Below are 19,163 nucleotides of genomic sequence, written 5' to 3'. Positions count from 1 at the left end.
CAGGAAAATCAAAAATAAAATAGAAAAATGTATCAAAAACCGATTATTTCTATATATGATGGTAATTTTGGAGTTAGCTCTTCTTATCCTAACTAACGCTTAAAATCAAAGTTTTCATGGTACAATGATTGAATCCTTATCTAAATAGTTCACCAAAACAACTCCAACAAATACCCGTATATTCTAACTTTCTTTTAAGAAAAAAAATTCCTTTAGTCAAAGTGATTAACCCACGTGTGATCATAAAATATGAAATTTTTAAGCACTCTTGAGTTTTGTTTGACATAGGTATCATGTAGGCGAAATTAATTTATATTTTAAATGAATTTTAAAATAATTAAATATACACAAATGAAACGAAATTGTATGATTTTGGATATTGAGTTTCTTGCTCAACAAAACTCTAGAGTATGAGAGTGTATGTCTATAAAACAAATTGAATACCAAGATACTTTATGTGCCCAACATATTTCTTAATAGAAATTAGTTGTTACTAAATAGAGATGGATGTTTAGTACCAAAAATATGGTTAGAAATAAAATAACGTGATTAAAACGATCTTCAATTTTCACTGTTTCGTTTCTTAATAAAAATAATTATTGTACATTTGTTTCACTAGCTAATTAGATAAAATGTTAGGAGTCTCAATTAACACAATGACCTCGAGTTTAAATATAAATTTCAGTAATGCGTTCAAGAGAGAATTTTATTGTCTACGTGGCACTACTCAATTCAAGGTAATAGTCTTTACGGTTGTGCGTAAATATGTTCAATTTATATTCATCTTTTTTTTTATATCTAGCTAAATAGATAGAGAATATTTATTTTAAAAAATGAACTTGGACATAGCAAACTTTGTTTTTAATCACAAAACGAGTACCATGCTTGCTTCATACATATACCAACTCCACATACTCGAACTTAAAATAAAAAATTGGTATTTTCATTAGAAAATAATTTCACTTTACCAACTGAAGTTAGATCTAATAGAAGTGGTAGATTCTTACAACATAACAAATTAATGTTCAAATTTCAGTTGAGAGAAGAGTTCATATTTGATAACGATACATCGAATAAAATTATCTCTAATAGAATAAACCCAAAATAAAATGTCAATTTCTTTCCGCAATAATTTTCAAGCTTCAATGATTTCTTGGAAGTCCCTAAGCAAAAACTATAGATTAATTTTTGTGAGATGAGTTAGGTGAAGAAGGAAAAACAAAGGGCTTGGTGGTGTCAAAATAAAGACTAAAGACGTGTATATTCCCTCTTGAACTTACCTTGCAAAACAACAAATGCAACAATGTGCAAGTAACCATCAACTTTTTCATCCCACTCACAATTCAAACATAACTTATCCCTTTCAATGCACTTCCTCCAAATGCAAAGAATAGGATGTTGAATTTATCCACTCAATTTCTTTGTGGATAGTATACTGTGATTATAAAATTTTAAAGAGTTAAACATGTTTTTAGTTTGTATAAAATTATACTCCCTCCGGTCCTATTTACAAGAGACAATTAATTTTTTAGATACATTAAACAATTTATGTATTTGGTTTAGATTCTTGACTAGATACATAAATTATTCAATGTATCTCAAAAGTCAACTTTCTCTTGTAAATAGGACCGAAGGGAGTAATATTTTGTTTTTAAGTCTTTGAACAAATTTTCTTCAATTTTTAGTTCTTATAAAATTATATTGCAAATAATTTAAGTCTCTCTTGAAATAAAAAATGTTCAATTAACGTTTAACTTTTAAATTTTTGAATGATTTTTTTTGTCATGTTTAAAATATTATAAAACATTTCTTTACAAAAAAATTATATGAAACTTCTAAATGTCAAAAGGTCAAAAGAAAAGCAACAAAATTTGGACATAGAAACTGATTTTTGAGGTCATATTTTGTGCGGGAACATTTTATAGTGTTTTAAAAATGTCTGCAAAATTCATTCAAAAGTTTAAGTCAATTTAACATTAAAGACTAAAACTGCTTGAAGGATAATCTTTTATAGGGATTAAAAATATTTCAAAACCAATTTTAAATTTAATTTTGGTGTAATGATCGACAATTAAATTGAAATTTATCCTTATTTATGCCCATTCAACCTCATTTTGGAGTAAAATTAAATTAAATTTAACCTCATTTATCTTGGTATAAAATTATTTGATGCACAATTATTAACCCAACTAAATATCTGGCTATGTGGAAAGATCTGCATAACGTAATTTCTACATGATGACAATTTCTGGATTGCTCTCACTGTATGGTTACATCTAGACTATACTACAAAATGTTATATTGACACACATTTTCTGTCATACTCCTCCTCCATGCATGCTATAATAAATCCAGAAAGCAAACATGTGTTTGATTTTAGTTGTGATTATTAATAATTTTAGGTAATTTGGCATTGTCGTAATAAGATGCGATTTGAAACCTTTACATCTAATGAAAAAGGGGGAGAAATGTAGTTTTTTTTTTTTTTAGTAAAAGGCGAAAGAATAGTTCGCTATGTCATTATCACACGGCTCCGTGAAATGTAGTTTTTTTTGGGATAGTTAAATGTTAGTATATTAGTTACTTGTGTGTTAACCCTAACCATCCACGGTCTCTCTCTCTTTTAAGGACTTAAAACCAACCATTTTGCCAAGTGCAAACCCCCCATTTTACTACAAACATCTTAATCATAATTGCAATAGTCGAGTGAAACTAGACAATTCTTGTGGAGACAAACTCTTCTATAAGTATTACAACTTGTCGACATACTAGTACACTTGTTAGTATTTTGTCATCAATGATCTTCAACATATGTGAGAGTGCCAAGGCAATCAACATACATAACTAGATTGATGAAAGAAGAGTCCCGAACGCGCGCGTAAAGAAGGAATGGCATTGAACATAAAACATATAAACTAAGACAGTGGGCAAACCATTGCTTAATGGCTTCAAGCTAACTTGTGACTTCAGAAGTTTGAACAATTGATAAGTGATTTCAGCTACTAAACATAGATGAAAATTCTCACTAAAATTACCTAATGAGAGACTAAATGTTAATAAATTCTCATAGTTAAAGACCTAATATATTTATAGAAGATGAGTGTGTTGCTAGCATAATTATTTTAGAGTTACGGTGTTGGATCACGATGTGCTCTATTTCATGGATGTGAATTTTTGTTTAATGAGATGAAATTGTTAACATGTGCATACTCTGATGCAACTCAACTATTCCGCGTAAGCCTGTCAAAAGCTAGAAATCATGTTGTCTTCAATCACCATGCAGCTAACCCCATTAGGAGCCTGTTACAGTTGATTGATGTAACTAAAACTTCGTCCCCTTTCAGCATGTTCAACTTTCATTGCTGTCCTAAGCTTTGAATTAAGATGCTATGCTAATTTTATTGATGTAGGTGTCAAGGCTTCATTGTGTTTAAGCTTTTGAGCTCTCCTTCCAAGACTGTCCTAATTCCTACACATATATATCTGATGCTATGGTAGAGGAAAAAGTACATTTGTTGAAGAGTTTTCACATCGATGTGGAGCTAATACCCGATGTGATAGATAAACACGATGGCAATTTTGAAATTTTAGTAAATTTTGCCGAAGGTTTTCACATGAGTCGAACTAATAACCGATGGAAAAGATAAATGCTGAAGGTTTTCACATTAGTTGAACAAATAACTGATGGGAAAGATAAAAGATATTTGTACCTCAAATACTTATGTTGAAACAAGGCCTTTCTTGTAAGCAGAGAAATCCAAAAATGATATATGCGAAGACTCTTAGACTTATTGTGCAACGAGCAGAAGATGCTAAGTATTCAGGTCAATTTTTGGTGATTTAGTTTGTAATATGCTTATTATTTTCTTCCCCTTTGATAAAAAACAAGTAATAGCATATGAAGTTAAATTCTAAACTAAAACACACCCCATAGATGGGTGACAATGAGAGAAGAACAAGAAATGAATATTAGACTTCAAAGGTAACAGTTTGCACAAATAAGTCATTAGTTTAACTGTGTGTGAGTTCAAATGGATCAGTTTGCAGTTTGCACTGCCTCAGTTGTGCTAGACCCCTCTACGTATTGCTGCAATGTTTGAGGAGGTTTTTAGAATACCACTTGGAAGGGTGAAAATCCAGTTGCGTCATGTGTAGTGGTGTTATAGTGCCATTCCACCCAAGGGAGAAATTTTCCCCACTGTTTTGGTTGGTGATGAACAAAACACGGAAGGTACTATTGCATAGCTTTGTTAACAATTTCAGTTTGTCCATCACTTTGTGGGTGATAGGCCGATGACATTTGCAGTTTTGTACTGCTTAGCAGGAAGAGGCCCTGCCAGAATTTGCTCATAAAAATTGGTTCTCGATCTGAGACCATACTCTTAGGCATCCCATGTACACAACAAATCATTTTGGTAAATAATTTCGCTACCTTTGCTGCTGTGAAATGTGTGGGAAGCATGCCAAAATGAGCCACTTTCAAGAGGCGATCAACTACGACAAAGATGACTGTGATTTTGGAAGGAAGGCAGCCCTACAATGAAATCCAGAGAGACAGTTGTGATGGGAGATATAATTTCAAATATATAATATAATTAAAATCAATTTGAAACAAATTAAAGGTTGTCGCCGTGGTGGTTAAGAAAACTTTTAGTCTCTAAGCTTGCACTTGCACCGGTACGAACCTCCTTTAAGGTTTCTTTAATAATTTTTAACAAAAACACAAGAAACTAAAAGAAATTACCGAAGGGATTCAAGCCAGAAACATAAATGTATTGGGATCACTTGATTTTAGATAGAACACACTATATAGTTAGTTATGGTTTCAGCCGCAACATATTTTATATATAACATAAATTTATTCTCTAATATGTGTATATATAACTATTAAAAATGATTTTTAAAGGGTTTTGGTGGACCGTGATCCACCCTATCCCATGAGTGGCTCCGCCACTGCTCTAGATAAATTAAACTTAGCTACATAAATGAACCTTATAGTGATGAACTTTTTCTGTCACTACAGGTCAAGTATCCTGTAGTGTGCCAATACTGATGCTTGTTGGGAGGTATTCTGCTATCCACTTCCGCCACTTCTAACAAAACCCAATGTTTTTCACCAAGAACTATAAGATACACACTCAACCTAGGCGGCATAAGCCTCTTCAAATTCCAGTTTGAACAAGATTGATTTCTTTTTCTCTTTTTTGCTTTATCCACCAATTCAATTGTATTTAAAAAGCTGTCAAGAGGGCGTCTATACTTACAAAAGCTGATTGTGAATCTGAGATAACTTCATTAATATTTTTTCTTTTTTGAAAATTTAGTATCCGGTCCAAAGATCAATTAATCTGAGGGGTCTCTATGCTCTAATATCATAAAAAGATATACAAATTAACTGATTAAAATGAGCTTCTAATTCATTGATTGTCTAAAAAGAATATACATACAAATGTCTAACTCATAGGAATACAGATTTACTTTACTGCCTAAACATGATGGATAACTATCAGAATAGTTTTTTGTAAAAAATGTTGATATAATTTCCTCTTCTTCCACAATTTTTATATGGTTTAGAATATAATACACTTTTTCTTATTTTCTATATATATATATGCAGTGGCGGATCTTGACAAAATATTTGGGGGGAGCCAAATATTTGTTACATATATATATAAGTTTTTTCACATAATAGAAACAAGATGATATGTGGTGTGTTAGTTCATAGTGCATGGATACCACCTTTTGATCAACGGTTCGAGTCCAGCATGGCCATTTTTTGTGAAATTAAAATAAAATAAAAATATGAAGAAGAAAAAAGAGATGGAAGGGGTCGAACTCACGACCAAATAACGCTCACGACCAAATAACGCAAAACAACTTCAATTTCCGCTGCGACACAAGCACAACTTCTGATAGTATTTGTGTAATATGGTATTTATATTAGATCTGGGGGGAGCCATTGTAACACCCATACCAGACGTATCTAGAAAGTCTGGCACATGCGTTAATATTAGTACTGGATACATTAAAATATACAACATAAAATTTTACGAATGAATAATATTTACATCAAGTCACGTTCGTATAAATCATAATACAATACAACTCATCCATACATAAAAATACATCCTTGATGTCCATATCGTCCCGCAGCTTTACGAACGAACCCTTGAAGTAATATCCATCCGGCTCCGAACATGCATAACATCCTGCTTATCTGAAACAAATAAGGATTGGGATGAGACATAATGTCTCAGTGAGTTCCCCTAAATCCTAGGCTATAGGCAACCTCAAGGGGAAACCTACGGTCACCACGTGTCTACATTACAACCTGACGGTTGATTATACGTGTGTGGGGACTTGCATACTTAGACGGTAGTGCATACTAGAGCCGTCATAATCATAACTTAACTTGTTATAGACTTCACTTCCTATACGTGTCATGGTGGTTGAGGGAACCTAGACCGCATTGCCAAGAATACGCTCTACGTATCGAGGCCTAAACATAACATATCATGACACTAATCTAAACCGGACGATTAGGGGAAACCTAAGATCGTCATCGGTATCATGTTCTTTACTTGCTCTAATCCATGCCTTGTACTTGTCATGTAGCATCTAATGCTCTTATTCTTAAACATAAACTTGCATGGATTCACTCTTGCATAATCATGAACATAACATAATCATAATCATATCATACATAAACGTATCTAAGTTCATTCATTGGTTAGCGTTGAACAAACAGTTATTATCTTGATTCATTTTACGGATAGCCCCGGGTGGAGTAACCCCGAGATCAATCCCATACATGACCGATGTACGTACATCGGACTCCCTCGGTGTCGTGCGGGTCCCTTGCGGCTTGAACTGTTCCCCTTTGGTCGAGAACCTCCCGTATCCCCCTGGCGTGGATAACAAGAGACACGAACACCTACGTCTTGTTTACTTAGTGACATGCGGGTCCCTTACGGCTTGAATCGTTCTCATCATGAGAACCCCTTGTATCCCCCTGATGTGGATAGCAAGAGACATGTCACCTACACATATTAAGTCATGGTCTTGTCGTATACATAAGTTAAACATGTACATACTTGATTGTTTACCTCGGAACCTTAATCGAACCGATTAGTGGTAAACTCTTACTTGTTCATATACATACCTATTCATGGTGGAGAGATTAACTAGTCAATCCACGGCTTACTTACTTGCTAAATCATACTTGATCATATGCGAAGATTACACTTCGCGTCTTATCATTCTAGGGATCCATATCCTATACTTGCCATACTTATAGTTCATGCTATCTTGCTAGTTCTCAACACTATGTTGAGGCTCTACATTCATGCCCTTTTCTTATTTCATAGCTACCCGAGTAATATCGGCTTAAACTCTCTTGATTCACTCTTGTCATTCTTATTAGGTTTGCCATGATTTTCATTTCAAGAATCGTTTGATGTTATGTGCATTGCCTAGATGTTGTTTTGGTGTTATAAAGTTGTAAAATGTTGAAAGAAAAGCATCGGAACGCACCACCGACCCCACACTGAGCCAACAGCCAAAAAGCATGTTGGCTGGTCCAGAGGTCTGCGCTAATAGCGCCCCTGAAGCGTGGCATGCCTGAAGAATTTCGCTATTAGCGTGGATTTCGCTAATAGCGTAGTTCTTCGGGTCTGTGGTACAAATTTTCCAGTTTTTACCCAAAACTTGTCCAGTTTGATCCTGCAATGCACCATAATCATCCAGCAACATATATATACATTTATAAACATATTTCATGGCAAACTAACAAGTAATTGACAAGAATTGATCAGGAGAACATTAGGGTCCTAAATCCCTCAAAAACATAAATCAATCCTTTCTAACATGAATTTACACAACCAAAGGTAGGTAAACTATCTATGGAACTCACCTATTCATGTTTGCTTGCTTTCCTTCAAGTTCCAAGCTCAAACCCTAGATTCCTCTTCATTCTTGATTCTTGACTTTCGACCCAAACCATGCTTAAATCCCTTCTTTCACTTGTTTCTTGCTTGCTAAGCCATGCTTGATCATGTATTGAAGAAGTTTGGATGCCTTAGAGAGGAGAGGGAGGGCGATTCTTAGAGAGAAGGAAGAGAGAAATGTTTTCCCAAAAACCTAGAGAGAGAAAGTGGAGTGGAAAATGAATATTTTGGGTTCAAACTTGCTTATATGCCCCTTGCGTGCAAATACCCAAAATACCCTTGGTCTTAGTCGCGTCTGACTCGGCACTGATACATAAGTCCATACTTGAGTGATATTACATAATAATATCTTCCATCATACTTAACATTCCTCATTACTTAACCTCTGATACATTTGACTGATAATTCCATTAGCTGACGAGCGGGATATTACAGCCATGGCTACCATGGGCTCCCAAGAAGATCCGCCACTGTATGTATGTATGTATGTATATATATATATATAGCTGATAACTTACTCTCATTTAAAAATATGAAGAAATGAGTTAGCAAGACTACTACTAGTTTTTATCAATAAACAAAACTTTTCTTTAAAATAATCACTTAAATGAATGTATATTTGAAATCCATTTGGATTGGTCCGGTAGTGTTGGCTTGAGACCTAAGAGTATGCACCTCCTCAATATCTCAAATTCGATTCTCTAGTGTCAATTTAAAATTTAGACATGGCAACGGGGCGGATCGGGGGCGGGTTTAAGCATCCTCGTCCCCGCCCCCACTTCCATGCACCCGCCCACGTCCCCAAACCATAGTGGGGGTAAAAATTGAACACCAACCCCGCCCCCAATGGGACGGGTCTCCTGGTCCCGCCCCCACCCGCGAAAACTATATTTTTTATAAAATATTTAAAAAATGCATAATTTTTCATTTTTTCATAGCAACCAAAAACGATAATTATATTAATAATTAAAGATCTAATAAACTTTTTTCAAAGGAACAAAATAATTATAATAAACATGTTTCTAAAGAGTAATAATATATTAAAATAGGTTGGTGCTTTTGGAAATAAGATTATAAAATTTAATAAAGTAAATTTCAAAAAACGGGTGCGGGGCGGGGGTTGATGCGGGGCGGGTGTAAGCATCCCCCGGCCCCGACCCCGTACTAAAAATCCGCATTTCCCCCACACCCGCACCCAGTTAAATCGGTTTTTTCCGTTAAATTCGGGACGGGGGCGGATTTTGTTGCCATGTTTAACTTAGATGGGTTAATTTAGCTTCTTAAAAAAATGGATTATTTATCCCTAAAAAAAAATGGATATTTTGATAATTTACATTTTTTAATATAAATTTTCAATTTTCTTTTTTAACAATGTTGGTTTCCGTACTATAATGATTTTCAATGCTGGGTTCTACTTTCATCAATATTATACACAGGAATTCTATGTTCGTAAAAAATACCAAGGGAATAAACACTAAAATGTAAAATTAAAAACAATATCAAAACAAGCAAACTCAAACTATAATAAGATAGACACAAAAACAACCATTGAAAATGTAAAATCAGTGCAGAATAGAGTGTGATAGCAAAATAATTAATGTGAACTCAAACAAACTTAACAAAGCTCAAACTAGCAAGTAGCTAGTATAATTCTTCAATTAATGTCGTCTCACGAGGATTGAAAAATGGTGTGCCCGTGGATCAAGTTGGATTATTAATTATGACTTTTTTTAAGGAAATTTATTAATTATGACTATGACATGATAACAAATATTAAGAAAATTAGTCATTTTCCATATACTTCGAATTCTCTAGTGTTGTCTTCTTGGCATTGCATGCTATTTAATTTGCTTGTAACGTTTACTAACAGCAACACTATCAAAGGCGCACGTATAATGCAAACTTGCATTATTATAAAGTTTTGGTTGCATCTAAATTTGTCTTGATATTGTTTTATTAAATCGATAAATAATAAGATATACTTAATTTCCTTCAAAAAAAATAGGGTTAAATATGTTTTTGGTCCCTATAAAATGGCGACCTTCTAAGTTTAGTCCTTACTTAATTTTAATAGCTTTTTTAATCCCTACAAAAAAAATTTACTTATAATTTTAGTCCCTGCTAAAATAAATTTTGTTTAATTATCCTTAAACTCTTAAATTTTTTAACGATTCTTTTTATACAAGTTTAGAACACTATGAAAGGTTCATTTACTAAAATCTATAATTTTTTAACATGAAATAAATTAAATATGAATTTTTTAAAATTACAAAAGTTTAAGATATAAGTAACAAAAATATGGACGTAGAAATCAAATTTTTGCGATATTTTTTTCGGAGGACCTTTTAATAACGTTGTTAACACGCCTGTAAAAAATTGTTGAAAAACTTAAGAGTTTAAGCATAAATTAAACAAATTTGGATTGAGTAAGGACTAATATTGAGTGCAGAAATTTTTTGTAGGGACTAAAAATGCTATTAAAATTAAGTAAGGACTAAACTTACAAGGTCGCAATTTTGTAGGGACCAAAAACATAATTAACCCAAAAAAATAAGATATACTTAATTAAGATAGTTTACCAAGCCGACAGAATTTCATTAAAACTATATGTTTCATTGATACATTTTTAGACGTAATTAGATAGCATGTGGTAGCCAATTAATATTTTATTCAAGATGAAAATTAAGAAATAAGGTCACTTTCAAGCATTGTTTGTGTAAAAACCGTCACTTTTAAGAATTTTATTTTTCACAATCACTTTGAAAAAAAAAAAAAACATGTATCCAATATACACAGAGAAAAAGGCATAATGTTATAAATCACAATCACAAAAATTAAGTAGGATTATAAATCACATGGTGATGCTGCTCCTCACGAAATCTCTCTTGTTTTGTTTTCTTTTCATTATTTAATTAATTAATTAATTAATTAATAAGGTACTGATGATTAAAGCAACATACAATTAAACACTTAACAATAATTACTCATCATATATATTTTTTTTAGGAAATTACTCATCATATATATAGCTTCATATATATAAAATGTTACTGCAATCTAATGCAAATTAGATGACCAACTTTGTCAATGATGACATTAGAAGAAGAAAATTGAGATTTTGTTGTTTTTTTTCCGAAGAAAAATTGGGATTTTGTCGATATATAGCTTCATTTTCGTTTGGTCATATGTATCCTATTGAGGCGAGTTCTTTTTCTTTTCTTTTTTTTGAAATATCTCAAGCATCAGCTAGATATATATCCTATTGAGACGAGTTCTTTTCTTTTTGTCTGAAAAAGAAGTGACAAACACGACATAAATCTTGCAAACACAACCATGAGATCTCGGATTTGAACCTCAGTGAAAGTTGAGTTATGTCTTACCGATTGACATGTGTTGTTTGATGCATTAGAAAACATATAGCGTGTTTGAACGGAGTAATTAGAAATTCCAAGAAAGTTAGAATCTTAATCAATTCATTTTATGGTATTCCCAATTAGTCTAATTTTGATCCTGTTGTAACAGTCTAGTTCATTTTGCTTGATTTGTAATCTCTGGATCGATCGGCCAACTGTTGTGGCTCCATTGTAACAGTGTTGTTATATGGATTTTGTACTATTTTTGTATAGTTCAATTTTCTAGCAAATGATATGGTGGAGTCTCTACAACCCATCATAGAAGATGGGTAAAGTGTTTTCACTACAATGTTCGGTTGGACTCTAATAAAGTTTCTAATAATAATAATATTGAAAAGAAAATCAATTCAAATGCTTCAATCATGAATTCCCTTCATTTATAATGCTTTTTTTTTTTTTTTTTAGGTTTAATAGCAGTTTTTGCCCCCTAACTTTCACGAAGTTGCGATTTTAACCCCCTAAAAAAAACTACAAAATCGCCCCTTAAGTTTTGTAACTGTAGCAGTTTTGGCCCCCAAGACAAAAAAAAAATAAAAAAATAACACGTGGCACCTCACTTAGGGTGTCACGTCAGCGTAGACCGAGTCAAAATTGGCCTTTGGGGCCAAAACTGCCACATGCGCAAAACTTAGGGGGCGGTTTTGTAGTTTTTTTTCTTAGGGGGCCAAAATCGCAACTTTGGGAAAGTTAGGGGGCTAAAACTACTATTAAGCCATTTTTTTATTTGGAAAGAATAAAAATATTATTCATTCTTTTTTTCACTAAAATGTTATTCATCCTTAAACTTTGTTGTAATATTTTTATTAAATCTCAAAAAAGTTGAGGACCATCATTAAATATGAAAAATCGGGACCAATGTATAAATTATGAAAAATTATAAAGATCAATTTACATTTTTTTAAAGATTTATAGGGATTAATTTGCAAATTTTGATAAAATTATATCAACAAGTTTGAGATTTACTTTGTATAAAGTTACGAAGGAATATTAGGTGGTATTTGAATTTAGTGCGAGAAATGAGATTTGTACAACCACTTTGTGACAACCTTTTGACAACTTTCTCTCTCATACTCACATTATACTCTTATTCTCTCTCTTCCTTTTTCTCTCTCCATTGTTTTTGACCAATGAAAAGAGAGAAAAAAGAGGTTGTCACATAAGTTGTCTAAAATGAGTTGTTCAAATATCACTACTTTTGACAAATCAAATATCACTACTTATTTAGTGCAAATAGGGGACAGAAAGACCCTCATTTAGAACTAGTTGGAGTGATATAGTCGTGTTAAAAAGAAAAGGATTAAGTTGATGTCGTGAAATACTCTAAGTTGTCGGTTATTTAGATAGCTGACTTATAACACCTATGGACGCAGTGGAATTTTGCAATTAACATGAAAAGTTTAAATGTTGTGCCTGTTTTAAAAATGACTGGAATCTCTATTAACTTCAACATTGTTACTTTTAACCCTGCATTTCTAGTAATAGTGTTATAAACAACTAGAATTTTTTTTTTTTTATAAAAGAATTTTTTTAAAAAATGACTGGAATTATAACAAAATTCAATATTGTTACTTTTAACCCTGCATTTCTAGTAACAGAGTTATAAACAACTAGATTTTTTTTTTTTCATAAAATAAATTGTTTTAAAAATGACTGGAATTATAACAAACTTCAACATTGTTACTTTTAACCCTGCATTTCTAGTAATAGAGTTATAAACAACTAGAATTTTTTTTATTTTTTATAAAAGAAATTAGAGCAATGCTATATGTTGCGAAGAAAATTCTCATGAGTTTCACGACCAAACAATTTCATATACTACCTAATTGGTAAAAACTATTAAAACTATTATAACCAATACAAATGATGACTTAAAATTACCATAATCAGGGTAACAACTTAGGTTTAAGCAAGAGGTGTTGATGTTTGTGCGGATGAATAAGATGTGTTGCTTTGGAATGAGTTCCTTTGTGATGGATGTTGTATGGAGAAATTTTGGTGTGCAAGGGATTGAATGATGGAGTAGGTTTATGGCAAGAAAGAAATATTTTTGCTTTCGTCTTTTATTGAGAAAGTAATTTCAAAATACAAAGCATTATGCAAGAAATTAATACATCCCTTAACGTTTTCCCCTTACTGCAAACTTTTGTTGGATTGAATGATGGAGTATTTCTGTTATTTAATTTTGAATAAAAAATTAATTGATTTACATTCTCGATGAACAAATAAATTTCTTAATAGAATAAGAAATGAACAAAGAAAATTATCGATGTTATGTAGTGTTCTGGACCGGTCAGAAGACCAACCACACACCGACACGTAGCCGGACTTACACCACATTAAGACTCCGCACTTAAGAGAGCACGCCAGCTTGCGTGCACCATACCACATAGGAGTGCGCCTTCACGCAAGGATCACCCTACACGTGTCCTGCTCCGTCCCTAATCACACGCCGCATAACCCGGTGACGGTTATGACCAACGAGCACCTATATAAGGGTAAACTTGCTTCACCCTCAAGGTATACATCACTTTTCACAACACTTCTTACACACTCTTTCTCAGTTCCACTACTGATTTGAGCGTCTGAGTGCAAACATGCATGTAGGCACCTTTCGTTCTACCGCGAAAACTCATCGCCGCCGTGCCGAAAGCTGTTACAGTCACACCGAAGCATTCTCTATCGCCGTTTCCACTCCACCGTTCTCACCGGACAGATGATTTGGTGCTAGAAGGAGGGGATCGTTCGCTAACTGCCACGGTCCAACGATCCTCCACTGTAACTGTTTTCGGTTACGTGCATCTCCGTCGTAACCGTTTTCAATTACACGTTCCTCCACCGCAACAGTTAACAGTTACTGCTCCTCTCTCCGAAATAATGGCTGGAACTCGCAGGATAACCGATGTGAACCGTTCCTCCACCTCTCAAGCACCGTGTTCAACGACTCAAATTCTCTAAATTTAAACGGTTATGATTCTCGAACCGGTGAATCCTGAGGAAGATGACGTTATCCTCGGTATTACAACTGATGCCTGCGTTACAACCGCGTCAGACACAACGATTCTCCCTCCGTCTCCTCCGCAGGATGAGGACGCTCCTCCTCTGCCACCGTCTCCTCAAGTTTCACCGTCGTTCGGAACAGATGAATTATTGGTGAACCTGGTGAGCCTACCCCAACAGCACAATGATCGGCTCGAAAGTGTAGAGAGAAATCAAGGTGGAGTCTCTGGGGAAACTCCCACGGGGAATACAACGGGAGTTTCTTCGGTCTCTGAAAACCGCCACCAGAGTCGTAATGTGCTCCACAACTACTCAAATTCGGAGCACGACAGACGCCTCTGCCACCGTATCCGCCACGATGAACCAGCGGAATATCCGATTGCCGAAGGACGCCAACACTGTTATGGTCGCCTTGTAGGTTCTCACATCTACGTGGCGAAGAGATGCCTCCTAAAACTTGAAATAGGAAACAGAGAACTGCAAGCCGAGACACAGCACGATAACTCCCGAAAGAGGACTGCCGGCGGAGGGGAGAGGGAGAAAGTTGCCGCAAAAATAAAGGGAATAGATGAAAAGATAAGTGGACGACTCATCACAGGCCGGAGGTTAGGACGAAGAGGGATTTACACAATAGGTGTAGCTGCACCCGCAAAGAGAAGGAACCGTCAGGAACGGCGCCTAAGGGATTCATAACATCATTTCGTCACAAATTCAACATCAAACTCATTTTTCACCAAAAACTCATATTTTCACAATTTCATTCATCTTTCTCAAACAACACCAACAATTCAAACCCCAAGATAATAAAAACATATATAATCATATATCAAGTGATTTGAAACTTGTTTGAACAATAATCACTTGCAATTTCATGGTTTACACTTAATTGAGCAAAAATCACGAAAACAACTTATTTCAAACATCAACTATGAACTTGAACGTATAAATACCCCAATTCCATAAAATTCAACATACCCATAATTACACATCAATTAGGAGCACGAAAAGCAACATAAAAAATCGTAAAAATCATTATTCACACAAAAGCACTTATGACCCATAAGTAGAAAAAGAATATTATAGCTTATTTGATGAAATAGAACTATCCCCTTACCTTAAACCTTCAAAATCTTCTAGCTATGGCTTCACTCTCCTCTTCTACCTCCTAATCTCTAGCATTCCTCTTCTCCAAGTTCTTCATCTTCTATTCTTCTATCATTCTCTTTATCTTTCTACTTTCTCTCTCTAGCCACTCTAACTTTTGTTATGAGAATGTGAATGTTTCTAACCCTAATTTTCCTTCATGAGTTAAGCATATATACTACTCCCTGATGGGTTAGGTTACTGATATTCACAATTGGCATAAAACTCTCACTAACAAATTCTAAAAAGTTACTACTCATTAACACGCTAAAACATTGAATAATTATCATCTTGAAATAATTATCCCAACTCACTAGTAACTTAGTAACAATAACTATTCTCACTAAAGTACTAAAAATAACCTTCCCAAAATTACTAATTCACCCTTACTCGCCAAATGACCAAAATACCCTTAGTTCTAAAATGACTAAAATATCCTTATAGGCTAAAGATCCACTAGCCCCCAAATCAAATACACACATAAGCAAATAAGCACATATAAACACATATCATAAACAAATAAATAAAATAATCCTAGCGAAAAACAGACTGTTAACAGTCTCAGATCCACCCCCACATCCCTACGACCCAAGAACCAATACCCCGCATCGAATATGACGTATGAGCCGAGACCTGATACAACCTAGGAAACCAAACCCTAATTGGAACCTCCCAACCTAGACATCATCCCAAAAGGAGGTTGTGCGACCATCACATAAAAATTTAACTCTTTGAGAAAACCACTATGAGATCGCATGCATACCTCCTTGAAGAAAGAAAAACACCTTTTCATCATGGAGAGACAATCTACAAACCACCGTCCGCCCTCCATGAGGAGACAACACCTGATTATTCCCAAACCTAGCATATATGATATCCTGCCAAAGACCCCATTCCACCTGAGAGGAGTCTCCCCCGCCATTTCCCCCCAACATGGCCTGATTAACCAATCTTAGATCTCTAATCCTCAAATCCCCTTCGACTTAGGCCTAAACACACATCCTCTCAAACCCAAGAGATATTGCTACCCCCATTGACCCTTCCCACATGAATTGTCTTTGGAGCCGAACAATACATTTCTAGACCTTAACACGGATCTTCATGAAAGATAGGTAGAAGATAGGAATAGAATTGAGAACGAAGTTAACGAGAACAACCCTCCCACCCAGACTAACAACCCTACTCCTCCAAGGTTACTCTAAATGAATATAGAGAAATACAAGATTACAACATCAATCACAAGGAAGAAATGAAGCAAACCTATTGTAAAAAGTGGGAACCAAAAATAAAATACATAAACATGCATCATCCAAGACCTCGCCTATCACAAGATATCGCCTTAGAGATACACTCCAAAGATTCAACACACAATTCATAACAATAACAATCGCAATCAAAAGTTAATTTTTATTTTTTTATTTTTTATGAGAGAAAGATTTGCTAGTAGCAGGAGGTTCAACACACCATTAATAAAAATGATAATCACTAGCAAAAGTTTTATTATTGGGAAATTAGTAATTTGTTAGATGATAGAAGTTTATTATACATATAGATTGAACTCAAGACCTCCTCCTTTAATATCACAACACATATATACTCCTTCGAAAACCAATCAGAATTAAAGTTACTTGTCTCTCACTAATCTATGTTTGCAGAGACCAAACATCTTGATTCTTCTACGACCACAAATTCAGCGTATATTATCAAGTACGTCATACACATATATGGATTGATCGTTACCACCTATGTATATATATAAATATGTACTACTAGTATCATTATTATAAGTATTATTTTATTATTATTATTATTCGATATAAAAGGACACATGAAAACCCTATATGTTCTATTGTACAATAAAATTAAAACCAAAGGACATTATTTTCTCAACAAAAAAAAAGGACAACACATTGCTGGATCTCAAAGTCTGAGGAAATTGCAGTCAGATTTTTGAGTTAAGTCAGTATTGTTGTACTATATCCACCCCCACCTCACATCTTATGTTATTATATGTAAGACATTTGTGGGCCCCACATCACTATTTTTCAAATACATGGCTGCTTTTGCTTATCTTTCTTCCCCTCTTCACTAAGAAAAAAATGCAGAAAAGAAGGGCAAGTTAGTGTGTGTCCCCTCATTGACTCTTTTTCAAAACCAAACACAAAAAACACCAAAAGTGTTTGGTTTAATCATACACCAAAATACAAGCAAGTTAGAGTATTTAACACTTCATGTCACACATGTTCCACAAACAAAACCCTCTCTTAATCAATCCTTTATCTATATATCTATAAGCCCTAGATAGTAACAAACTTCATATAGCTTTTGATTTCTTAATTCATATATATAAGATCTTAGTTTTCTTATATATATCAACCTAGGTCTGTGATCTTTGTATCAATGGAACAGGATCAATGTTGGATTCAAACAAAGAGAAAGTACTCAATGAGTAATTCAAATCTTGCTAGTTCACTAACTAACCCTTCTTCTTCTTGTTATGGTGATTCATGGGAAGAACAAGCTTTTGCTGAAGATGCAGCTGCTGGGTCACTTGGGGGATGTATATGGCCACCAAGATCATATTCTTGTAGCTTTTGTAGAAGAGAGTTTAGGTCAGCACAAGCATTAGGTGGACATATGAATGTTCATAGAAAAGATAGAGCAAGACTCAAACAACAACCACAAAATGATCAGATTCTTTATCATAATCATCATCATCACCATCATCACGAGCTTGAAATCGCTACTCATCATGTTCAAAAGCCACTTATTCAAAATGTTTATAATAATAACCTATTCCCTAATTCTCCTACTTGTGGTTTGGTTTATAATAAAACTAACCCTAATTCTCATCTTGATCATTTCATATCTTCAACTTCATCACCGTCGTCGGCTTCTAAGGCTTTATTCGGAGATGAAACCCTAATTTCTCCTTTCAATTCTTCTGAATCATGGCTGAATTTACCTGGAAATGATATATTATGTTCAACAAAGTTTCAACTTGCTGTTGATAATTTTGATCATAAAGTCTCCAAAGGTATAATAGATTCTAGGTTTCGAGGTAAAGGGGGAAACGACAACGAAAGTGATGTAGCTATGAGTTTGAATTTGGTTTTGTGTAGAACTCATCCACTTGTTGAATTTGAGAGTACTAAAGAAGAAGATTTCAATTGCAAGAAGAGGAAAAAAGATTCTTCATCAAATCAATTATTCTCTAACTCAAGCACCTTTGATAAACAACAAAATATGCAAGCAAAGATGTTTGAGTTCAACCCTAATTCAATTGAGGAGGTAGATCTGGAGTTAAGGCTTGGTACAAGGTCCAAGGTATAGTTAAGTAGCATATATATCTATACTATATATAAAGAAAATCCTTCATTGTTCTTAATGAACATAGATTTTTCTCTTCTCTTATGTTCATAGTTTGTTGTTTGTGTTTACTCTTTCTTAATTTCTTTACCTTACAAGGAAGTTTTTCATCATGTTTGATTTGTTTTTTTTCATGAGGGTTCAGCCTCAGATATCTGCAAAGTTGTTTGTCATGATAGCATTTACTGCAACTATATACACAGGCTTTTGTAAACTTCTTCTTTGATAGTGTGGCCAAAATTTCAATTATTTTGAATCATGACATTGTAATTGATGTTTCCATCAATATAAGATC

General features: G+C 34.1%; 1 protein-coding gene across 1 annotated transcript; it reads left to right on the top strand.

Moving 5' to 3' along the window:
• Window positions 1–17,226: 17,226 nt before the first annotated feature.
• Window positions 17,227–19,082, top strand: LOC146926850 (zinc finger protein 10-like). Its single transcript, XM_085700296.1, has one exon. It carries the CDS (start codon window positions 17,900–17,902, stop codon window positions 18,830–18,832), a length of 933 nt encoding a protein of 310 aa, XP_085556422.1. The 5' UTR covers window positions 17,227–17,899; the 3' UTR covers window positions 18,833–19,082.
• Window positions 19,083–19,163: the final 81 nt, after the last annotated feature.

Source organism: Medicago sativa, chromosome 4, assembly GCF_051527215.1.
Source record: "Medicago sativa cultivar Bolivia chromosome 4, Bolivia_mono, whole genome shotgun sequence".
NCBI lineage: Eukaryota > Viridiplantae > Streptophyta > Magnoliopsida > Fabales > Fabaceae > Medicago > Medicago sativa.
This window is presented reverse-complemented; position numbering and strand designations above follow the sequence as displayed.

Coding starts and splice junctions, on each gene's coding strand:
- LOC146926850 (XM_085700296.1), top strand. CDS start 17,900: ATGGAACAGGATCAATGTTGGATTCAAACAAAGAGAAAGTACTCAATG.